Genomic DNA, 25064 nt, shown 5'->3' with positions numbered 1-25064 from the left:
ACTGGGTAGCTGTGATTGTGGGTGGCAGGGAATCAGGTCGAGATATCACAAGCTGTCAAATCACAAATACACACGGTTTTGCCAGTAGCAAGCAGAAGAAAACGTATACCTAATCCTCTCATACTCACACAAACACTACTGATACCACGCTGTGAATAAAACAGGAGGTGACACAACAACGGTGACTTCACTCAACCAAAAGCAGGCTTAGGTAATGTTAGGCCACCACTGAGCTAACTGAAAGGTAACTGCAGCAGGAAGACAATTTTATAGCAATAAAAGCTAAACACCCAGGAACATACAGCAAGTGTTTTTTTTTTAAAGTTCTCAATTGGTAGTACTTAAACAGTTCAGAGTGACGAGAGGTAGATATGTGGTTTTGTAAGACCGCTTTCAAGAGCCACTTCATGACCCATTCAAGAGCTCCTCTGGATTTAACATATCTAAACAATTCCTAAAGTGCAGGCCTAGTGCTAACCGGTATTAGCTCAATTACACTTAAAAAAAAGAAAAGAAAAAAAAAAACTCAAGTCAAGGCGCTCAAATGGATGGAGCCCGTCGGCTATGCGATGTAGCATCCTCTGACCCGAACACTTGCCAAACACAGGGTCTGCCTTTGCTTTATCTTTGGCCGCATAAGCGCTTTAATACGGCTGAAACATATTGCTAGTTTATGATGAGCATTGAACAAAGCCGGTAACCAGTGCGAGCAACCTGTGCTGGAGCTTTACTATATCCCATTATGCGCATTATTAAAAAATAAAATAAAAACCGAGGTTACAGCTCGGAGATTGACATATCTAGACACATAAATAAGAAAATATACAAAACAGCGTCAACTACTTAAAATCAACATATTTGTTAGCTAGGACAACCGGCTTGATTAGCTAACATTAGCACACTTAGCAGGCTAATTGTACCCTCCCCTCCCAGCTGCCTCCAACTGAAACCATCATCCCACATCCAACCACTACAATCTTCCAATAATCAAATCCCCTTGTCAGATGTTGTCAGAGAATAGAGTAAGATGCATATATATGATCCAGTTTGTGTTACCCATGTGAAAGGATACGAAGATGGTGGTACAGCGCCCGGCTGAGGAGCTGTTTGGGCTCCCGATAGAGCGGAGGTCAGGGTAGCCCGCAGTTGGCTCGACGAAGAGGGGCCACTTCCAGGTCCGCTAACTGCGACAGCGGTCTTATTGACCACTTTCGGTGGCAAACTCATCGCAAAAAAAGGGAAAAAAAATCAAAAACAATACACTAATAAATACTGATGCAAACAAAGCTTAGCTTGCATTCATAGAGCAAGCGTAGCTGATCCTGAAGCAGGCCCGAAATCCCTTTAACGAACTGGGATAACGAAGCTCGAATAGCAACACAAACGTCTTTTTTCATGGAAAGTCGCTGTTCGGATCAGCGGTGCTATTCATGGGGACGGTTGGGAGGTTTAGCCTCCCTCGTCCGTCCGGAACCGCTGCGGATCCGGCTCGGTTCGTTTCTTAAAAATGAAACAATCGCCGCGGTCTTCTTCCTCCCTCGGCGATTTACCTTTTCTTCTCGGCAATTATGTTTTCTATCATTTTTTTCTCACAGAGATGGGAGACTTCGCCAACATGGCGTTGCGGCCGCTTTCAGCAGTCCGGGCAGGACAGATGATTCGGCAATTCTCGGCCAGTTACGGAGTCGCTCGGCTAATCAACTAACCTTCAATCAAACACATCGCCTCATGTTCACAAAACCTGTTTGTTTCATATTAATGCTGTCATTGTCCACTGTTTGTAATTAGCATATTAAATACTTAATAAAATTTGATTTTAATGTAGGATTTAAAAGCGTCAGTAAAACAAAATTTACAATATCGTGTGACCACAGTTATGCACCATGTTATATATTTACATCTTGTAATTTGTAAGTTTATATGAATCATAAATACATAAATAATATATAAATAGATAGATGAATAAATAAATAGCCACAAGCTACTGAAATACTGCCGCTTTGTCAGTTACAATTTAACACGAACGTGTTGTCAGCGCCATCTACCGTTCACGTTCAAGACTTACGTCTACAAAATAAGAATAGTTCCTATTGGAGATAAACTAGGTTTATCTCGATAATTTAAAATGTCATCTAATTGATTTGGGAAATTCGAATGTAAACATAAAACTTGTTTGTATTTGAAAAATAATTACCGTTTTTATTTCATTCAGTGTAGTTTATTATGGTTTCAAGCCAATGAAACCCAAGTTTAGTTACTCAGATAATTATATTGCATAAAGTTAAAAGGACAAATTTTAATACAAAAATGTTGACCAAGGTCAAAGTCAAGGAGTTCTTTTTGTGAATTACTCCATCAATTACTGCGGCGTAACAGTTTGCTAAGTCTAAGTAGCCCAGGTTGCATTAACAGCAGTCTGTGTCTCATCTTCTTCTTGACAAAAACTCATAGATACAGATAATGTATGTGATGTGGTCAAGAATTTGCTGGTCAACCAAAGCCTGAGATATTTTGGTCAGTCTCTTCTTTACTCTATAACCAGATTCAACCTGGATTTTCTTCACAGACTTTGGGCTCTGGTTCTCTTACTTATACACCTTTTTTCTACCAAACCTTTTCCTTCCACACAATTAATATGCTTGGGTACAGCACTGTAAACAGCCAGCTCCAATAGGAATGATGTTTTACCCAACTTGTGGAGGATGTCATTGGTATATTTGTGGAAAACTACCAAATCAGAAGTCTCTCCCATAGTTATGTTGGTTATACCACAGTATTCCTACTGAAAAGCCTATAAAAATCAAATTATCAGTCTTATAAATATCTTTGTCTGAGAAAGTGAATTTTAGGAATTCATTAGCTGCAAGTCACCATCAGAATGAACAAATATAAACAGTTGAAATATATTATTTCTATATAAATGTTATGAATGAATGCTGTTTGAATTGAAATACTGAAGTATTTTTCTTCTTTTCAATGATATTCTCATTTGCTAAGGAGAAGCTGTAGGTAAATGACATGTGAAATTAGAGACACAAATATTTTTTTCAAGATTGATTTTACTATACAAAATAATTTGTGACAAACTTTTACAAATAAGACAATGTATGTTACATCATAGCTTAAAAATTGCTCATGTTCTAAATAACAGTTTTATAACGTTTTTGGAAATATTGCAACGGCTCAATGACAAAGCAGTAGAATAAAAACAATCATACAACTTTTAAGTAATTATATTGTTATAAATCTTGCATGTTGTTGCTTTAAAAAAAAAAATATATATATATATATATATATATAAAACTATAAATAAACCAGAGCAGATCAAAGCATAGTTTAAGATAGTATACACACAAAAAGAAAGAAACATCACTTTGTTTCTTTGTCACTTGTGAAACAAGCAGTTTGCATAATCTGAACAATCCCCGCTGTTCTTTTTTAACTATGTAATGGGATTCTAGTGTAGAAAACAGATTTATTGCTACATTTAAGCTGAGGAAAGCTATTTTCTACACTAATAGTTCTTGTGGTGAAGCAGCAAACATCGCTGTCTTCCACATGAAGCAGGCACATGTTGTCCAGATAAGGGTCCTGACAAGCATTAAGTGGGACGGTGTGAAGGGTTTTAGTAGTTCTTGTATTTTCATCCAAAGAGACTTCAGCATTGTCGGCATTGTGGTCTTTTCTCTGTGTCCACTTCACCATTTGTTGAAAGACAGTGCTAGGCAGCGAGGCGTCACCAAAGCTCACACTTATGTTTCGGGTTCATTGGAGCATCTGCTTTGCAGCCAAAGTGCTTTGAGAACTCCTGTGAGTTGGAGATGGTACCGATGACTCGAAATCTTGATGGGCTGTGAGGATCGGTGATTACACCCTCATGTGAACTCTCGGGTGTCCTAACAGCACACCATACCTAAAATCCAAAAAAGAAAGAAATATTTTTTGTTGTTTTGTTTCCATCTATCCAATTTATGGCCAGCCTCTATGATCACAGCTGTTTCCTATATCTTTAATGGATTTTTTAATATCTCTAAGATATTTGAGGCATTTTCGGGGTAAGTGATTTAAAAGTTATTACCAAGATACTTGTATGTTTATTTTATAGTGTCTTAACTACAAATCTTTTCCATGTGTTCCTTTAGTTCTTTGCCAGCAATGTGAATCTACGAGCTCCAACCAGTGAAAGGAGAACCTTTTTATCCAAAATGTTTATGTCTGAGTGTTTGTGTTTACACATCAATGGGCTAAAAAATACTAGTTGGTAACATAACAACTTAAAATTAGCCAATGAAGGTCGAGCTTAAAGTTAGCTTAAAAGTGTTTAACTCCACCACACATATCCTTAAATCAGAATCATCCTCTTAGAAAGGTGTGTGGTGGAGTCTGCTTGATCACTTTTAAATTTATTTCTAAACCAACTTAGCTCTATGTGAAAAAGTAATTTCCCTCTTAACCTAACAACTTCCAGTGTCACTTTTGGCAACAATAATTGCCAATAAGTGTTTGCAAAACTGACATCACAGAAGAAATTTTGGCCCACTCATTTAAGCTTGCTTGTTTTGGGGTCTTGTAGATCTTTCTGGAGTGGCCAAGTCCAAACTTTAACTTAGTTTTTTTGTTGTTGTTGGAGGACTTGATGGCCAGACATTCTCATTCGAGTTTTTCAGCAAGAGAGGAGAACTCATAGTTTGATCAATTACACCAACTTGTCTGGATCCTTAAGAAGCAACCACAGACTATCACACAACCATCAAAATGTGTGACTGCTAGTATGTTTTCTGAAACGTGTAAATTTTATGTGTAAATTTTATGGCATTAAGTGATTAAAATAATGCAGAACTTTAAGTGTTGTTTTTGTTCTTTTGTGACCTTCTGAATGAGTTGCTGATGTGTACTTGAAGTAATTTTAGCAAGCAGTTACTCCTGGGAAGGTTCATCACTCTGGATAATGTTTCTCACTGTAGTTTTTGGAGTGCCAGACTTTCCCGACTAAAAAGTGTGGCACTCCAGACTGGCACTCTAGCTTTGTCAGTTGTGGGCTAACTTTGTTAGCTAAGAAATTAGTTAACTTTGTTTTGATTTACTCTTTAATTTCTTTAAACTGGGACAGGGTGTGTTGGTGAGATCTTTCAGTCAGGTTAATTATTTTAAGTGAATCCTTGATTCAACAATTCAGTCAAAAATCAGACCTGGGTGTGACAACAGAAACTGAATTTAGTTTTCCAAAAATGTGGCTGAACACAGTTAAGCCATGATTTAAGAGGAGTAAATGTTACAAAAGGCTTAATCCTCTTCAAAATGAAATCCTAATTTGAAAACTGATTTCTGTATTTACTTAGGTTATCTCTGTCTAATATTTTTTGATGATCTAAAACGTGAAAGTGTGATGAAAACAAAACAAAAGAACTAAAAGGAGCAAATACTTTTGCACAAAACTATAGTTACATATTTTCAACTTGAAATAAACACTAAAGTCTGCTGTGGATATTTTACATATTAGGATTAACAGGATACAGTCTATTTGCGTAAACTTGTCACTTCATGCAAATAATTTTGGCTTTTAAAAGTAGAAAGAAGCTGAACCTTAAAACATAATGCCAGTACAATCTACAGAGGGAAGAATATCTAGTGGAAAATACAAACCTGTGCAAATCCGACAAAAAACAGCTGATGATTCGTCATTCCCAGAGCCGGCAGCGTTGCTTCCTCACCGTTCTTTTTGATCCAGTTCACATAGGCCTTGAAAGCAACAAATTATCATGTTACACATATGGAATCAGTTTTCCCTCCTCATAGGAAAGTACAATGTTTACACTAGCTTTAAGTTAGACCGATGTTGCAGAGGAAATGTTTTTGGTTCCTGCTCAGTCGTTGCTTCAGTTCCCTGTTACCTTCTCATCTGCTTCATTGCATATGACCTTTGATTACACGGAAAGAATGTGTTCATGTGAGGAAGTAACCAGAAGCTGACAAGGCCATTCATAACCACCTGTTGCCTTTCCAGACCTCGCTGTACACGGAACAGCGTACTTTTTCCAATACAGAAAAATCAAGATGACTATCAACAAACCTTCACACGACAGTAACACGGCAGGGATGATCGCTGTCTGACCTTATACATCATAAAATCTCGCAAAATTTCTACAGTTCACATGTGAGTAAGTAACCTGAGAACTGTAAGTTGCTATAATAATGAAACACATTTATCAGCACATATGGTTACAGTTTCTTTTAATTTCTTTGAAGAATATCAACAAAATGTCTTTAAAATCAAATCCCACCTTATAAGCAGCTTTTAATCCCCCGTTGTCAGCAATGTTCTCTCCCAATGTGTGTTTTCCATTCAGAGGCTCTTTGTTGATGCTATAATTGCCGTATTGCTCCACCATGCACTGGGTCTGCCTCTTAAAGGCCTCCACAGACGAATTCTTCCACCAGGGGTGCAAATTTCCATCTTTGTCATATTCCCTCCCTTTTAAATGAATCAGAATCTTTAAACAATGCCTGTTTTACAATTATTACTTTGATAAAAAAAATTAAATATCTTTATGGTTATTTTCCTTTTATTTACAAACCTTGGTCATCAAACGCATGAGTCAGTTCATGGCCCATGACAACTCCAATTCCACCAAAGTTGAGAGCTCTGTAAAAAATAAAATAAATTGCACCCAGAGTTTAAAAAAACACAGTGCTGTTTTATGAGTAGAAAGAGCTGTTTTATTTTGGGAAAGACATCATGCTTGCAAGATAAGAAGCAAAGTTGAGTCTGCATTATTTTTAAAAAGTTATGAAATGAATAAATACTCAAATTAGAGGTTACAATCTTCCAATTAAACAGCTATTATAATCATCGGTTGTTCTAATAATTGTGGAATAAGATGGAAATGAATTGCTTAAAAATCATACAGTGTAGTTTTCTGGATTTTTGATTTAGATTCCATCACTGACAGTTGAAGAGTACCAAAATTAAATACTTCGTCATTATATGTTGTCCGTACTATAGTGGGACAACTAAAGTACGGACAACGTGATGGACTTGACATAAAGAGAGTGACATACTTGGGCCACGATCGACTATAGAACGGAGCCTGAAGGATCCCAGCTGGTAGAACCATCTCATTCTTTGTCGGGTTATAATAAGCATTTACAGTCGGAGGGGTCATGCTCCACCTGCAAAACAAGAGCCGTAAAGCTGAAAGAAGTTCCTCAGTTCAAGGTCACAACAAATTGAGAATAATGATTTGCTCAACCTCCATGCCAGGTGGACTACAGATCAGTTCAGAGGGCATGAGAACAGCAAACTAACCTCTCGCCCAACACAGTCTAATTATATACAAGGATCGGTTCAGTGGAGAGAAGCTGGTTGCCTGGGAACATTTGTGGATGGCAGCAGTATTTTGCTGAGTCAGTACAATGGGAATGTGTTTTCATCAAAGCATGCTCCTCCTCTAAATGAAGATGGGCGACATTGAACAACTCACTGGTTTCTGTTGGGTGCTTTCCTCAGCTGGTCTGCAGTCACTCTGGCTGAGAAGTTGTAGTACTGCATGACATTCTGGAAGTAAAGATCTGACACCACCATAAACTAAAAAAAGAGCAACGACAGGGAACGGAAAATGGATTTCACTGTTTTAAATCAGTCAAATGGGATTAGGTGGTACATAGAAATGGCATGTCTTGTTAGAGAAGAGAACCTACATCATTGAACACTTTGTCCAGCTTTGTAGCGTTCATAATAAATTCTGGATATCCAACCATGTTGTAAATAGCATCTGCCTATAAAAGAAAACAGAAAAAAACTGTAAAAGTCACTTATTTACACCAGGTGGCAGCGCTGTATTTCACTGCCACTTAACTGTTTTGCAACAACAGTCCCCTAGCGATAGGGTTCATTGACCGAAAATAATCAGTCTCCTCCTTTTACCTTTTCCTTTGCAGCTTTTTTTGTATCTGAATCCATCCAGTTCACATCTTTCAAGCTATCCTCAAATGCCCCTTTAATTTCGGCAACCATTTCTTCAGCCTGAAGCGCAGACAAAACAGAGATAAGTAAAATAAATATAGAACCCCATCATGTCACATAGCAGCAAGACGTTTCTGCATGAGACGCTTACAATGGCTTTGCTGTCCTCTGCAAAAGTGTCCTTGACGAAGAGGGCACCGAGAGCGAAGCCCAAGGCACTGTCTGTGTCGCTGACACACAGCTTCCAACGTGGAGTACAGCTCTACAAAAACAACAACAAAACATGTCAAGGACTGGAACTGTTCTACGTCACTTCACATGTTTCATATATTCACACAAAATGAAAATGTTCAATTATGGTCACTTCCTGAAGTGTATTTTGTGCTTGTAAATCCGGTTTGAAACCTTATAAGTAATATATTTTAAAATTTTGTAGAATGAGTGAGAAGGACTATATGATTAATGTCACTTGGTGGATTTGGATTCAGGTGTAGGTTACATGTTTGTACAAGAAGAGTAGTGGTGAAACTGCAGCAAAGTGCAATGTTTCAAGAAGGTGGGCTATCTCCAGTAAAACTGCAACACTTAGATATAATATCAACGTAAACAACAACAGAAGCCTACACATGTCCACTTGTTGGCCATCTATATCAAATCTAAATGGAAAAAAAAACCTTGAAACTTCAGCAATCTAGAAAAAGCATTTTTTGTTTAGCCAATTAAAATTTAAACATGTAAGCGCATTTAACAAAAAGATTCTACAACTGTTTTTTTTTTTTTTTTTTTACCAGATTGCTTGTAACCAAGTGATATACAGTCCCTGTTTGATAAAGACATGATTGGGTTAAAGGAAGGACAAGGACACCGCATGTTCAAGTAGGAAAAATGAACAAGGTCACAGTGAGGAAGTGAGGAGAACTCTGAGCAAGCAAAGCCGTAAAAATCTACTTAAGCACACAGATCAGGATGGAAAAAGAGACACAGCTGCCCTCTCACTCAAAGCAAAAACACAAAGACACACACAGAGAGATAGAGTTGGTTTGTTTTTACAGCTTGAACTCTGCAAGAAGCACAGCAGGAGGAAAAGGATCTGGCTAAGATAAGGGCTGGGGTCACAGGAGCTTTTGACAGTCAAACCGTTACAGACAAGATTTCACTGAAGGGTTACTCAATGCATGGACCTACATTTCAATTGTCTAGTTAGATTAATAGTGAATATTCTGCTTTAAATTTACACATGGTACTTGCCAGATAAAATCATACATTTTGTAAATGTTCACCTTTTGTCACATTGTAACCACAAACTTCATTGTACTTTATCGGGATGTTAAGTGACAAACTGAATAGTAAAATTGGATATTTTACAATCCAATTTTACATGCTTGATTTAAGCATGCAGTCTTAAATCAAAGAATGTATGCTTTGATTTAAATCAAAGACTGCATGCCTATAATTTTGACTAATTTTTATTTGTCAAAAATGTGTCACAATTTTTGACAAATAAAAAAAAACATATTTAAAAACTGTTTTACACATAATCTTGAAATTGGTCTTTAATTATGGTACAGATCTTGGGATATTCAGAGCATCACTAATCAATTTGTTTAAAACAAAAACAACTAAAAAAACAAAACAAAACAGGAGATTTCAAGGAAAACCAGAGAAAATTAGTTTCAGAAATTACAGTCAGTGATGTGACACTGACCATCTATCAGTGTTTGGTTTTAATATTGGGTAAATTCTGCTTCTCTCTTGGCAACTGCACCCAATTATCTGTGCTCAGTAAAAATGAAACACGGAAAAATGAATAAGGAAGTACATAAGGTCAAGAGGACAGTTCCAAGAAAAGATGTCCTTGCGGACCAACTTCACCACCCCTGTACGCTGAACTATAAAGGGAAAATAACCAACAGCCAATTGGGTATCTTAACAACTCTTCACAGCTTCTCTTTTTCCGATAAACATGTGACAATATGGCTCCAAATTTATAAAGATAAAAATCAGCTGCCAGATCAAATGTGCATAATATCACTATTTTTATTTTACATAAACAAGTTTACCACTGAGTTTGAGTTAAAAAAATATCTCGAAGGCCTAAATGTCTATTTTTTTACCTTTTTAGTCCCATACATGACTTCAAGGAAGCGCTGCTCTGCATCCTGGAATCTTTGGTCTAAGACGGAAACCATCTTTCTCACCACCTTCATTATCATGTAGTTATTGAGTAGGCTGCAAAAAAGAAAATGTCACATCATTGCTTTTGCTCTCCCTTAAACACTATGCCCCTTGTGGGAGACTTTTGCCTTTGCATATATAATTTAAAGAGCAAAGCATGCAGTCAGAGTTACTAGTGCATTAAAGCAATAAAGTGACCTACAATTTTACCTTTTATTTGTCTTTGATATGAGCTCAGAAACTTTCTGGAGGTATTCTTTGGCATAGACAACAACAGGCTCTGACTCATTAAGTGTCACAGGTGTGAACACTTCTGTCAGATAAGGCATCCAGTCGATCACAGGAGCCAGATCCTGCAACAGGACATGAATGAAGGTCTATAGAGCTCTGAACACAATGCCTGCCATTTCCCTGCAGACTCACATGAAAAAGACTTGAGTTTCATTCTTGTCTTAGCCAATGCCATCACTCACTTTCAGGTCCTTCGCCTGTACTTTATGGTAAATGAGCTCCTCATCCCGTCTCTCCTCCAGAGGCACTGTGATGTTAGCCAGGGTGGTTTCAAAGTCCACAATTTCTTTCATGAGCGTCTTTGACGTCTCTTCCGAGCCGCCCAGGAGAACTCCTAACTCCACCAGGAAGTTGAGGTATGCTGTGAGATACTGCAAAAACCACATGAGAAGCACAATAAAAAAGCAGTAGTAGAAGGGAACAACGTGCATGTGTCATTCAAATCAACTAGAAGAGCCATTTTAGGTATTGACGTGCATTCTAATATTAGGACACACTTTATGACGCACTTTAAGAAAATTTAAATATTTATTATAACATCAAATTTGCATACTTGAGATTAAAACTGTAAACACCTGAATTCTACTGTGCATAATTACCCAATATTACCTTTTCATTGGCTGTTTTGTTGAGGTAGTAATCCCTTGAAGGCAGTCCCAGGCTAGACTGATCCACCTACAGTTAAGAGACACATCCCATGAATCTCTGCTCTTCTTCGATTTCAACACTCAGAGAGAACATATTGTTTTCATTCCTCCGCTATAAGCATGACTGTTTAAGAGCAACGGCTTGCAACCGATCGTCTCTTTAGAACTGGTTAATCTCATCTTTCAGGATAAACAGATAAACACATGTCCAAGCAATAGCGTGAGGAATATCACGAGAATGTCATACATAAAATCGTACGCTTTAGAGAAGCCAACAAAAGCTGCTTTTGTTTGGCTGTAGAACAGATGGGATATCATTTAAAATGTTGCTAAAAAAGGCATTCCTCACATATCAATATATAGCTTCAATAAATAAATGCATTAGGTAAAGAATGTATACCTGGATTACATTGCTGTTAGAGTTTTTGGAGTCTGTGCTAACAAACACAGTGAAGAAAGGGGAGGTCCTCAAGCTGGCAGAGACAGTTCGGAGAACTTCTTGGAAGTTGTCCTTGTCCCAGGGTTCAGTCAGAGCCCACCCTCCTATCTGAAACCGACAGGCATTAAGTAGACACACTGTGACGCAAAGAGCTGGAAGCAATAATCAACAACAGGAACTGTACATTTGTTTGATGTGTAAGTACTCGTAAAAGAAGCATACCTTGCTGATTAGCTCCTGCAGAGGCTTTGCTCCTAATTCTTCGATCTTTGACTCATTCATGCAGGCCTGAAAGTATCGCTGGGTTTTTTCCTCAGCCTTACTCAATCCTTTCATAGTTGTGTTTTCTGCCCAAGTATACAACAAGATAAATGAGGCCAGTAAGAAAAAAAGAAAAAAGAAAATGGCTTTATCTTACTTTGGGTAAAGATAGTTTAATTATCATTTGGAATAATTTCTGTTGAAAAACTGAACTTTAAAACATCTTTGGTTACTCTTTAGCATGGAGCTCCACACGACTCTACTCTCATTTTTATTTTATCAATGCTTTTTTTGTGTTTCTTCATCTTTTACAATGGCTTACTCGTGTGACCTAATACTTCTATGCTAATGACATTAAACTTTTTGTAACCTTTAAACCACAGTAAATTGAGGAAGTTTTGATGCTACAGAATGTTTGAAAAATGCTAAAGCTTGGTTGTTGGATAATTTATTCCAACTGAATTTGTGCTCCTGATAGTTTGCTCTCACAGATTCTGACCATCATATCTGTAAGGTTGACTGGTCAGGACTTGTTTTCGATTCTTAAATCAAGACTAAAAGCCAAAGGCGGCAGAGTATTCGCAGAATATCTTTAGTTGATTTTAAATTATGATTATGCAAAACAAAGGAATCTCATTCCAACAGTCTGAAAAGAGCAGTCCCCTGGAGTTTTATACAGGATCCTTGGGAATACAAGTAGATTTTGGTTTGAGGCCTCATGTTGTGGTGTGTCGCTTTAACAATTCAGTAATATAAAAAGGAGTTTGACCGTGAAGGACCCTTACAGTCAGTAGTTTACAATGAATTCTACAATGGACAAGAAACCAATGAAAAGACATTATAATGTAAGCCACCAAGTTTGCTTCCAAAATCTTGCTCCAAAGTTTTGGTCCAACAGAATACGCTTACCTAACAAACGTTTCATCACAAGCATGTTGTGCTCCCACAAGTTGCTAAAAGGACCCCACCGGGACTTCCCCTCTGGAAGAGGGTTGTTCTTCACCCAGCCCCCACAAGCAAAGTTGTAGAAGTCATGGCAGGGGTCCACAGATCTGTCCAGGGCTCCCATGACAGAGCTGGCGACAGTAATGCATGGCTCTGAAAGACACAGGCCTGGATGAGCTGCAACAGAAAGATATTTGCAAAAGAAAAAATAAGATTAACATTTTAGATATTTCACTTTCTGCTTGTGGGAAACAGTAGAGAATTTGAAAATATTTCATGGTAAGACAAATATGCATGAGGGTTTTTAGAGCATCTGGAAGCTATCATTTTTTAAGCCAAAGAATACAACCTGGAGGGAATACTTGTCCCAAGAAAAGTCTTTTATAAACAGTCAGCTGAGAACTGACAAGGGAAATGCATCATCTAAACTATCTCTAACTCTTTACTGTATAATTGAAGAAAAAGAAAATAAATGATCAACAGATTCATTTAAAAAAGGAAGCACTTTGAAGATCAGTGTTAAGGTGTGTTAATTGCTTTTGTGTACCCACAAAAACTGTTTAGAGAAGAAAAAGTATGCGTTATTACTCAGTACATGAACAGCTCCGTTTATAACAGTTGGCCTAGACTGAAACCTTAACCATCAACCAGCCATATAAGGAACGAGACAGAGACTGATGCAAAATTATGAGTAGTGATGAAGTTAGGCTTTCCCAGAAGACATTTCATCCTTGTTCCTTTTATTATTTCAAAGTGTGATCCAACATGCACTCCTGAATAGGAGGAAGTGGCATTCTGTTTCCCATGATAAAATTGAGGAAACAAACACTGATGAGAAGCAGCCAGTCGAAAAGATCTTTTCCATTATAAACAGGCTCAAGGGAGAGATTTCGGGTTGTTTTCAAGCAGCTCAGTGCTAAGGTGTGGCCCCAGCAAAAGGAAAAATGAATGAGAAAGTACTGTGCAAATTATGCACATGATGTGCATGAAGCCAAAAATAAAAATACTTTTGCCTGAACAAGTGAACCTGCAAACAAAATTCTAAGTTATTTTTGGTTCAAATATGTTTTTTTTTATTATGATTCTTATTCTTTCTGGTATGTATGCTAAACTAATCAGATTCTGTTCTTGGGCTGTTAAATAACAAAAATTTGAAAAACTATTTACCCATGACTGTATGTGCACTATTTTAAGAATATTAATCTGCATTAATTGAGCAAAAACATTCCAATGAATCTGGATGTGTGTTTGCAGTTGATGCCTTTCAGGGTACAAAAAGCCTTAAGCTCACCTTGATTATAAAAGACTCCAGCAGAGATGAATGATATGAACATGGCGACTGACAGGAGACACACTAAAAACAGCAGCCTCTTCTCTTTTTGTGTCTTGTCCACCCAACACATGCTGTTCTGGCCTGGCAAAAAGTTCACCTGTGCACAGAAACACACACACATAAAGTACGTAACTGAACTATTCGAGGTATCACCAGAAAGGTATTTGCAGGGTTAAATCACAAAGACTTTAAGCTTTAAAATACACACTGGTTATTTTTACCTTGATGAATTAACTGCTAAAGATTTCTGAGAGATTGGATGACTGGTTTGATTTCAGAGCACAATGCTTTCTCTATGAAGCATTCTCAAAAGTTGGTAAAAGAAAAGGTTACACATCCTTTTAATTGTTTCTATTGACATTTAACATGGTCAAACATGTGCAGACAGACACAGACAGACATATTTTTTGAAAAATATTATTGCATCTATTTCATTGTCTGTATCATTCAACTTGCTTTTTACACTTCGAATCATATATTCTCTTAATCATGTTTAATTTTTTATGCTGTGTTTGTGAAGCATTTTGTGATGTGTTAAATGTGCTACATAAATACAATTTGGTTTGAGTCTAATTAGGAAAGTCTCGCTGTGGAAGCATGTTCAATCTGCAGCTTTTCACAGTCAGTAAAAAATTTAAGCTAACTAATCTAAAACAACAAGGAAGAATTGGATTTGAATCAAAAACAATAATTAAGCTCCACAGATAAATTTCTGGTTGACTCTAAAACAATCAAGAGACTAGAGAAATAACAAAATGATCTTCTACAAAACTGTAAATTTAGGAATTCAATTATTTACTAGACCTAAATGTACAATAAAAAGAAATGAGTCAAGCAAAAATGATGATTTGCATTTTATGGCAACCAGTAAATCTGTTTCCAATAGGAAATATGACAGACTTTTAAAATAATACAAAGAAGAATCAATTTCAGATACACAAAAAACATTTTTACTGTCATTTTATTTTTTAAAAATGACATGATAAAAAAATACTTATGATCTTCTCAATATTTATTTGAGAAAATCTTTATTGGAATTACATGAATCAAACCTTTCCTAAAATGGCTGACTTGGTTTTTGCATGTTTCCACTGGCACTCAGACAATTTATTTTTGGTGATGAGCTACAAGTCTATACAGTTGGAACACATACTTGTCATCACCCTAATCTTTCGCTTCCTCCACAGATTCTCTGTCAGAATAAAGTCGGAACTCTGGTTAAACTTTTTAATCATTTATTATTTATTCACAACTTCTGTTTACAAGTCAGTAAACACATCAACAAGTATGTTTCTTGAGACACTTTGTTGGAAAAATTCAGATAGAAGTTAGAGATGTGCTTTTGATGCATATCTAGTAATATTTAATTTGATTCATGCAAAGTAGTGTAGTCAATTATGTACATTTTGTAAGTCTTTTGTTAAAGTATTTACTTGAAAATATACTGTTTCCTGGAGTACGAAGGGTTAAAAGGGACTGACAATGGAGCAGTGAAAATAATTACTGATTTTGATCTAAAGCAGTTTTGGGCTTTTACCTGCAAGGGTGATGGTGCGTAGACATCGTCACTGGTAGAGTCCACCAGGTCCTCCTCATCTAACGTTGCTCTCTTATAGGTTGACATCTGAAAAGTCAAATGAAGAAATGATTCTCTCAGTGCTTCCATGTTCCATTCAAGCCCCTATCTTTCCCAGGTGAGAGATGTGAGGGAGAGGGTTTTTCATTTCTGATGTCTATTGTTCCTCAGTTCTTGAGGTTTTAGACCAGGGTGGTCCTTTAAAATCCTTCAGGAAAAACTCTGTTTTTCAGGTTGAAACTATTTAATCCAAAAGGCAGACCCTCTTTTAAGAAAAGGAAAAACTGTCAGTCCGCTTCTTTGAAAGCACCTTCCCTATCGACACCTCTAGCAGCCCCCATGGCTTTAGGCACAAAGACAGACGTAACACCTAAAATCTTCCTGAAAGTCCTACTAAAAGCTCCTTCTCTTTCTCCCTCTCTTTCTCTCTTCTTGGACTTCCTCCTCAGCCCATTCTATGCAAACACGGAACTAGTGAAAAACAGGAAGGAGGTCTGACTTGAGCGATTTACATGACTGAGACAGAGTGCGCGCAAGTGATTGTGTGACGATGTGTGTCTTTGTGTGAGCACATTCCTCAATGTGGTTTCACTTAGGTTTAGGGAGGGAATCTCACCGCTACAGCACACCCAGTGCTGTTTCTATAGGACGAAATACACTCAGGGGTGGTGCATCGAAACAAAAGATCCTCCTCCAACTGCATGCTGCTGTTGTCTGTTGTGTTACCTGATGCACAACAGCATGCTCCTTAAAATACCAAATACTAACCAAAAGGTTCTAATAGTTTACACGTGATTAAACAATTAGTGGAGAGAATACTTTTTGAAACTTGTTTGAATGTAAATCAGTCAGGCCTATTGACTGCCTGACTATCATCCTCTTTCACCCCATAAAATCTGAGTCCCTTCCAGATGTAAGAGGCACAATTAATTCAGTTATCATACTGCAGAGAAAGTCCTTGTTGGAGTTTGTTCAAGCTTAGCTTGGTGTAAAAAAATTATTTTTGTTCCTGTTTAGTTTGTCTCTAGATGCAAACAGACTCAGAAACACTCTTCATGAACTTCTGACATATGAACTACTACTTGCGCAATTACTGGAATTATAGGTTTATCTGATTAGGCCGACAAATTTGTGCTTGTAAGTAAATTATTAATGTTCCTTAAGAGGAACTTTGATAATGGTGGAGCAAAAACGAACACAAGTTTTTTACAGCAATATTTAGTCAAAGAGTCTGAGAGTGTTTGACTATATGTTGAGGTTGACTCTTTGGATTAACTTGCATTCCATGTTTAAACGGGCATTCCATGTTGATTAAAAAGAGGCATCATCCCACTAACCTCTTTCTGTATTGTGTCATTTACAAATAGGATTCAGTAGTTGGTTACACCAACTGAGTTGATTAGAATTTACAGCCAAAATTCAGTTTCTGGGGAAATTTGTATAAGACTGCTAAAAACGATTTTCAACACCGTGATGTAATTTCGCAGCAAACACAATCACAGAGATTGACAACTAGACAGTTGTCCAACAAGTAGTCATTAAAACTTCTTGAAAATAAGAGAAGGCTACAAAGGCCTGCTCTCAGAATGCTGGAGTTAAGGGAAGAGAAAAAGCTTGGTAGAAAAGAGGTGCACAGGCAGGAAGAATAACCACATTTAGGAGTTTTTGATTAACTTAATGAAGAATACAGATGATTAAGAAGCTAGCACACACAGACATATCTAAGTCATGAGCAATGACTGTTGCAGTTCCTGTGTTAAGCCACTCGTGAACCAGAGTTAATGTCAGAAGTCACCTGACAGCGACAGAACTGTTTCTCAGTAGTCCAAAGTTCTCTTTTCAGCTGAAAGTTAACAATGAATTTAATTTGGAAATTGACATTTCAGAGTCTGAAGAAACAGTGGACAGGCATAGAAACCAAGTTAGTTGAAGTCTAGTGTGACTTTCACACAGTTAGTTAAAACCTATGAAGCCATTTCATCTGCTGCTGTTTGTTCAAAGTCCATGCAGCCGGCCAAATCATTTCAGTGGACTTCATGCTCTAATCTGCTGACAAACTTTTTGGACATGTTGATTTCATTTTTCAGCAGGCCTTGGCACCACGCAGCAAAAATATCAAGACTTGCTTAATGTTCATGGCTTAACTGTGAATTATTATGCAGGAAGTGAACCTTAAATAAATAAGGTAAATAAATAAATGAAAGTATCGTGAAGAGCAAGTTAAAAGGATATCAGGCCCACTGATCCCAAAGAGCAGAAGGTCACTGTTAAAGCAACTGGGGCCTCATAAGACCTCATCAGAGCCAAACGCTTATTGGCTGCATGCCATGCTGAATTGATACAGTAAATAATGCAAAAGAGGTCCTAAGCATTAAGAGGAAACACAGTACAGAATACAGACATATTTTTTAGTAGGTCCGCATTCTCTGTGAAAAAATATTTCTGTTATTGAACTTAGGTAATATTAAAATGTTCTGAGAAACATTGGAAATCAAGTTTTCATTAAATGTAAGCTAGCCTGGCCATTGCCTTCCTATGCAATTCTGCTTAATTCTCATGTACCCTCAGTGTTCAGTCTGGGATTTCTCCCATTGAGCTGGATTTCTCTGGTAGAATTTCAACCTGGCCAATCAGGGAAGTTGGGAACAGAACGAGACGTAGTGAACAAAAGCTTTGATTTTATGTGCTGTTTCAGAATTGTAGTCTGAATGCAGTTTTTCAATGGCAGCAGAGGATGTAAGTGAAGCCATTCATGTTGTCCACAAATCCAAATATTAAGCAATTAAAGTTGGAACAAGAGGAATGCCTAAGACATTTTATCGCTGGCAGAGATGTCATCCAGCCCAGCACTTCTCTTTTTGCAGTGGGGAACTTCAGCAAAGTTTACGCCTCCAGCAAGAAGTCATTTCTCAATAGCGGGGGGCCCAGACCCTCTGTACGAAACAAAGGGCTAATGTTCACCAGGCTAGCTGTAAACCAAAAGCAGACAAAAAACAACTTATTATTAAAAGTATTAAATATACACCATTATGCAACATGGGTCTAGCTTTGAGTGTTCCTTAATGAAATTACTGATATCAATTACATTTTCAGCAATTAATTTAACTGAAATGTGTCTGTAACTTATGTGAGACAATGAAGAGACTTCAGTAAGTTTAACAGTGTTGTAAAAACGGTGACTAATCTCCAGGCAGCGTCACAGAAAAACAACTCATTCTAGGACAGATGGCAAAGCAAAACAGAACATAGATGGGCCTGAGAAATTTGTCTGAATGTGAACCTGCTCAACATCAGATGTGGAGCACTACATAAACCCTCAGGCTCTGGTTTTTATCTGTCCAGCTTAATCCATTAAATACAAAACAAACCAACTACAGACCATGAATTCTTAAATAAAACAGATTAGATCTTTTTTTTATAAACACAACTGAACTGTAATCTATTCTTGAATGCTTGTTTTAGCTTACTTATAACTTGCTGCATATAAACATGCCATTGAAGAAGAATGGTATTCCCACATCTTAAACAATTCAAGTCAAACATGGAGCACAGATTCCAGTTAAAGCTTGTTTCTGTTACACAAGATGTTCCTAAACAACCCCAGTTGTACAGACAGTAAGAGATTACTGTTTGCCTCCTATAAATACTTAAGGGATAATAAGAAAATTCCTTTCATATTCAAACTCTCCCCGTACTGGTGGGTTTATTATGTCTTTTAAAAGCCTCAGAGCTGATCAACAAAGTAAAACAATGAAGTTGTGAAAGGGCAGAGGACTGAAATGTGTTGAGAAATGGAGCGAGATAAGGATGGAGGGAGGACGGTGAAAAGAAGGGAACTACTATAACTGTCTGACATTTTTCAATTACACAAGGGTTCTATGTTACCACTCACGTGCATGGAAAGGTGTAATGGCAACACAATTATCTGATTTCTTTCTTTTGTCTCGCATTCCTCCTTTGCTCCATCAACGTTTACCCTATAATTTACTGAGGGTTTACAGAGGTGCACTGAAACTAAACAAAGAGTGCTTGCTGAACAGTCAGAACTATTTTTCTTTCTTTTTTTTTTTTTTTGGCTGAAAAAATATGACATTCCCCTAAAACATCTGTGACTTAATCATCCGCTCTGTGCTAGATCTGTGTGCCGATCAACGTAGAAAACTGGCATAGACCCTGCTGTTGTCACACACACATTCCTTAGCTCACATTCGCTGTTTTTGAACACTTTCCTGGAATTGAAGTCTGCTGAAGCGCAGGAACATGTTACCACACAGACTGAAAGCCGTAGGCTGAATCAGTTCTTAGTGAAAACACAACTTCCCATTCCCTGTTCGTGTTATATGGTGACCAATATCAGCCTCTTTTGAGGAAACATGTCATTACCAGTTGATACAAGAAGCATTAGCTCAGTTTCTACAAATGTACAACACTGGGAACATTCATTGGCACTCCGCAGAAAGATGCTTACGATAAATGCATTGTTTATTTTAGTAGCTTAACCTCACACTGAAAAACCGAACCTTTAATTGAGAACAATTATTCAGTGGGGAAAATCTGTTGGTGCAATCCCCTTTTGCTAATAGGACATCCCTCACTCTTCTCATGTGAGGGAGAAGTGTGAGTTACAAAGTTGGAACATACAGTCATGCATCTTTGCATCTTTGCATGAAGCGCAGGAACATGTTACCACACTGAATCAGTTCAGCATAGGCTGAACTGATTCAGACTGAGACTGAGCTGAACTTATCTTTTCAGCTCAGTCTCCGAGTTTTATGTTTGACTTTAATCTTAGGATTGTGATTACCACTGAGGAAAGTATTATTTTTTTTCAAATCTGACAAACAATTTTGATGTTGTTTCGACCAAATATTTCAGAACATTTTACTGAAAAGTGACAAACTATTTTCTAATGTGAAATTGTTCATATGAAAATTGTTTTTGTTCTAAATTATAGAGAGAGAGAGAGAGAGAGAGAGAGAGATTATGCTAATGAGATCAAATATATTTTTCACACATCTTCACCAATAACTGCAACCAATGCTGTACGCATTTCTAAATAACCTAAAATCATGAAAACCTACGCTCTTCCTAATGTGGCTGTGGTGTTGAATCGTAAAACGCCTCTCAACACCTACCTTGTAATTCCCATGGAAAAGAACTAAGAAGTAGGTCCAAGACACTTAGGTCCCAAAACACAAATTCTGTGGTTAAAGTCACTTCTAGGAGGTTTGTAGCAAATCCCCCAAAGTGTCCCACTATGTCTTCCCATAGAAAAAGCTGCTAATACACAAGGCCACAACCCTTTAGTGAGGCAGTAAACCTCAAACATGCGTCAGTAATTCGTCACTGATCCTGCGAACCAGACTATTATATGCAGCGTTAGAGCATTCCTCCAAGAATAACTTTTGTGTGTTTGAGACGGAGTGCTGCATGTGCTGCAGTGGACACCCTTTCACAACTAATTTTTGAGGAAAACAAGAACAAAAAAGTGCAAAACAAGTGAGATTGTGATTTCTGGCTGTACATGCCATGAACTACAAACTCTGTAGTTCATTTTGCCATCTTGAGTTGCTGGATGCAAGATCTAGATATAGTTTCAGGCTACATATGATAAGTAATCAGAAAACCACCACAAACAAGTGCAAACCTGGGACTGCTGGGCAGCATACTTGACAACAGTAAAGGAACACACTTCTGTTGAAACTTCTGCAATCACCTCTGACCAGCACAGTCATAACCTCACTGAGAAACCACAGCTACATTAGAAAAGCTCCCACTTCCTGTTCTATGTAAAACGTGAGGTTAAAACTGTCTTCAGGAAGAACAAACAGCTTAGAAATCAGTAGTATCAGTAATAGCTTAGTATCAGTAATATATCCAATGTAATATGCCCTACAAAATAAAAAAATACTCAGGCTTTTAAGAAAAATAAAATATTGAAATATGTGAAGTGAAAGGAAAGAAATACTTTTTTCTCTTTAAAAAAAAAAACCTCAAAAGTGTGGGGTGCACTTGCATTTTGCCTATTTTTTCAGATACCGCCAACTAAACTTCAGAGCAACTAAATTTAGTATGTAGTAAATGGAGTCCACATGTATGTCATTTAATCTCAGTACAAAGCAGTATTACGAAAGGAAATATTCAGTTTCGCACATTTCACTGAGCGCTGTTCCAACCATTATCCAAAGATTGAAAGATTAATGCAGAGCAACAAACTGACGAAGACACGATCTTCCTCAAAAAGAGGCAGGCCAAGGATGGAGAAGAAAGGTCAAAGAAAAAATATATTTACAAAACACTATATGAGGAGGAAATGGTTAAATGTTTCAACAACATACTGACTTAGGGATTTTATTAGTAAAATATGTTCTTTATGTTTCTAATTCACATATATGTCTTATTTTGTGTTGGTCTACCAAATGAAATCCCAATCAAATATATTTGACTTTGAGGTTGAAACAACATGTGGAGAAGTTCAAAGAGCATCAATAGTTTTGCAGGAAATTATGACCATGTCGACCCTTATGTTTGCTCCAATTCCGCATCCTGCCATCTGGGAGTAAAAGTATCATGTAAGTTTGCATAAAATACTGTCTGGTTCCCTGACAGATGGCAGGGAACCAGACAGCTATGCAAAATCTGACCCTGTTCCATTCACAGGGTGTGCTAGTTGACCTTCATAAATGCAAACCCTCTTAGCTTTAACATTATCATCGGTGTTCCCTGCATTTCTGCCTGAAGGACACAGATAAGACAAAACTGTCACAGAGCCGAGATGTTTCCTCTGGAAAACAAACACACAAAAAAGCCCACATCCTGATAGTACAGCATTAAATGAAAAATAAAATCCACTTTTCCAGGAAATCGGCTTTGTACTGCTTTACAGTGGGATTGTTAGACTAAGCTGAAAGACTTTAACAGAATCATAACACTTTGGATTTTATTTTTAGTGATTCATTAGCATGGCCGCATTGAGAAAATAAAGAGCTTGCATTTTCTCTCAACTGGTTTATAATATCTAGGTAGCAGCGTTAAAATTCTTCAGATTCCTGGCCATCAGAAGACTCTGAGTCACAATTCTGTATACATTTCAGGTGCTCTGACGTATGTACAAGGATCAAATATCAGCCAGCCATGTCTCATTTCACCATCATGCCGTGTATCAACTTTAAGCAGTCGGAGATTCATGCTAAACAAATGTAAAAACATTGAATTTGCATACTACACACATTAATACTATTAAAAGCTGTTGCCTAAATATAAATACCCTGCTGGCAAGATTTTTATCAACATAAGGTGCGGATTAAAGGAAAGGCACAGGGAAGCTTCCACAGGCACAGCCAGATAATAGGAGATTACTTGTTCTAGCAGTTGTTGTGGCAGGCTGCAGCACACTCCCAATCACACCTAGGTAATGAATAACCAAAGAGTAAATCAAGATCCCTTGAGAAAAGCAGGACCAAGGTTATGTAATGTTAATAAACTAGTAAATCACCCAAGCAGGAGTCTCTGCAAATACTGATCAAATATCTTCTGCGCATACATCCTTTCAGGTCGTACATCTGGACAATGGTTTATAGCTTTAACCTTCAGGTTTGACATATTGGAGCAATAAATTAGGAAAAAAAGATTGCAAAGCAGAACTAGCAGTGACACAATGTGGGAGGACATGTCCTGGCGCAACTTAACCAAACTGATGCAATCTATATTTTCTCAAGAAACTGACTCACAGGATCTTTGAAGACTGAGTTTTAAGTAGCTGTTTGCATATTTGTTCCTTTTTGTGTTTAGTTTTCCAGGAAAACATTGTATATTCTGGGGTGGTTTGTTTACAGAATATAAATATACTGTTACTTAAAATACTAAACCTTCTACTGACAGTTTATATGGAAAATTAGAGTATCTTTAGGACATTTATGATTTGTGATATCTTTTCTGTTGCCACATTAGATCATGTTGGCTGTCAGTGTAAACATTATCTATCCAGCTTGGCCACAATAAGATAGAATAAAACAAACACGTGTAGCTGTGTTGTGGCTACACATATTTTGGCTGAAATTATGTTTTGGTTGCAGCCGCTTGACTGGAGATAAAGTGTCACTAAATGGGTCACTGGCAATGACCGAGGCCACTAAGTGGTCGATGTGTAAATATGATGCTGGCTGTATGAGTCACTTAACATACCTCTGGGAATATGTGACCGCATGACTTAAGGCTTAAAGCTGACAAATGGGAGCTATTGTCATAGGAGAATTGAAAATCCATATAAAATCATTGCAAATGCTAGACGTAAGATCAATATAGGAACAACATAATATTTATAAAGTCATTAGATTATAGGATTATAGGAGAAATTAAAAAATATATTTTGAACATAATGGCAACAATCTGCATTCAATTTTCCATACAGCTTATAAACAAACTCCCCAAACTTTCTTTAAAAACGATTTCAACATCTTCTCCACAGCACGTCGTACAGTTCTGTGGCCAAATCGCATCATGCACATGTCATAAAACTCCCATCAGTTTAAAATCAAGAGTTGATTACGCCCATAAAGATTAACTACAACCAGAGGACACGGTCTTACCCTGCTGTGACTCTGTCCGCCGCCACAGCCGTGACTCCGTAGTACTCTGACCAGCAGGACAGTGAGTGAGTTTCAGCTGCAACAACCAAAGACACCGCGCTTCTCTGTCAAGATGGTTCCCATCCCGCTGAGGACTCGCTTCGCTCACACCGCTATTTCCAGGAAATCGTGACGCAGTGGACGTCACTACCTAACTCAGGCGGTGAAATGGCGACGTCATGCTGAACTGTAGTGTACAGGCATGCAGTGCAGCTAGTCATTGCAGGAAGCTCAAGTTTTTGATAACAGCTTTCTTTTCGACACAGAGTTAAGCAAGCAGTTTGAGGAATATATTATTGATTTATTTATGACGGTGTTAACTTGTTCTGTTTTCTTTGACTGTTCCGTAAATTCTGGATGCTGCTCCCAGTCTTGGCCAGAATTTTCTTGTAAAATAATTTTTAACCTCAGTGGTATTTTTTTTTCTGGCGAAATAATTGTTAATATTAATGTAAATAATAAAAATGATAAATATTGCAAACTGACACCTGGGGATGCAACCTGTTGTTCACCATGGAAAGCAAAACAAACAAACAAAAACAGACAAAACAACACCAACAAAAATTCTAAAACCCCAAACTTTATTAATCATAAGAAAATAAAATGATAAAAAAGGTTAGATCATAAATAATTTTTAAATGTAAATAAACAACCATATTGGAATAAAACATTTGTGTTATTAATTCTTCAAGTACTTCAAAGTCTCGTGTCTATGCTATTATTTTGAAGTGCTTCCTTTTATTCTGAAAGAGGTTTAGGTTTGTTCCGTTAATTTTCTTCTTGACGTTCATCAGTTGATCTGTTTTC

General features: G+C 37.4%; 2 protein-coding genes across 10 annotated transcripts in view; both read right to left on the bottom strand.

The window, feature by feature from the left end:
• Positions 1-1700, bottom strand: part of eif4g3a (eukaryotic translation initiation factor 4 gamma, 3a) — a 57111-nt gene extending 55411 nt beyond the window's left edge. For 4 of the 8 annotated variants that reach the window (XM_088005777.1, XM_088005779.1, XM_088005781.1 and 1 more), the window contains exon 1: positions 1073-1699. In XM_088005777.1, coding sequence (XP_087861903.1) covers positions 1073-1227 — 155 coding nt within the window. In that variant the 5' untranslated portion in view covers positions 1228-1699. Of the gene's footprint in view, positions 1-1056 lie in introns of all 8 variants that reach the window. The other 4 variants (XM_088005778.1, XM_088005784.1, XM_088005780.1 and 1 more) reach the window with 2 other exon arrangements.
• A 496-nt stretch (positions 1701-2196) lies between these two features.
• ece1 (endothelin converting enzyme 1) lies at positions 2197-24361 on the bottom strand. Of its 2 annotated transcripts, XM_015007336.2 has the most exons (19): positions 24219-24361; positions 15592-15678; positions 14013-14151; positions 12686-12898; positions 11738-11862; positions 11477-11623; positions 11039-11104; positions 10612-10800; positions 10349-10491; positions 10078-10192; positions 8115-8225; positions 7925-8023; positions 7699-7776; positions 7482-7585; positions 7060-7170; positions 6576-6643; positions 6282-6472; positions 5644-5739; positions 2197-3913 (listed from the first exon to the last, which is right to left on the bottom strand). In XM_015007336.2, the coding sequence occupies exons 2-19, from the start codon at positions 15676-15678 to the stop codon at positions 3737-3739; spliced, it is 2259 nt and encodes a 752-aa protein (XP_014862822.2). In that variant the 5' UTR covers positions 24219-24361; the 3' UTR covers positions 2197-3736. The 2 variants fall into 2 exon arrangements, with proteins under 2 accessions (XP_014862822.2, XP_014862821.2); XM_015007335.2 differs by lacking the exon at positions 24219-24361 and having other exon boundaries at positions 15592-16189.
• Between the last annotated feature and the right edge of the window lie 703 nt (positions 24362-25064).

Source organism: Poecilia mexicana, unplaced genomic scaffold (genome assembly GCF_051168715.1).
Source record: "Poecilia mexicana isolate PSO_F unplaced genomic scaffold, ASM5116871v1 scaffold_5, whole genome shotgun sequence".
Classification (NCBI taxonomy): Eukaryota; Metazoa; Chordata; class Actinopteri; order Cyprinodontiformes; family Poeciliidae; genus Poecilia; species Poecilia mexicana.
This window is presented reverse-complemented; position numbering and strand designations above follow the sequence as displayed.

Coding starts and splice junctions, on each gene's coding strand:
- ece1 (XM_015007335.2), bottom strand. CDS start 15,720: ATGGAAGCACTGAGAGAATCATTTCTTCATTTGACTTTTCAGATGTCA. Junction 11,105..11,476: donor CTAACAGCAATGTAATCCAG/GTATACATTCTT, acceptor TCTTAACTGTAG/GTGGATCAGTCTAGCCTGGG. Junction 6,473..6,575: donor TCATGCGTTTGATGACCAAG/GTTTGTAAATAA, acceptor TTCATTTAAAAG/GGAGGGAATATGACAAAGAT.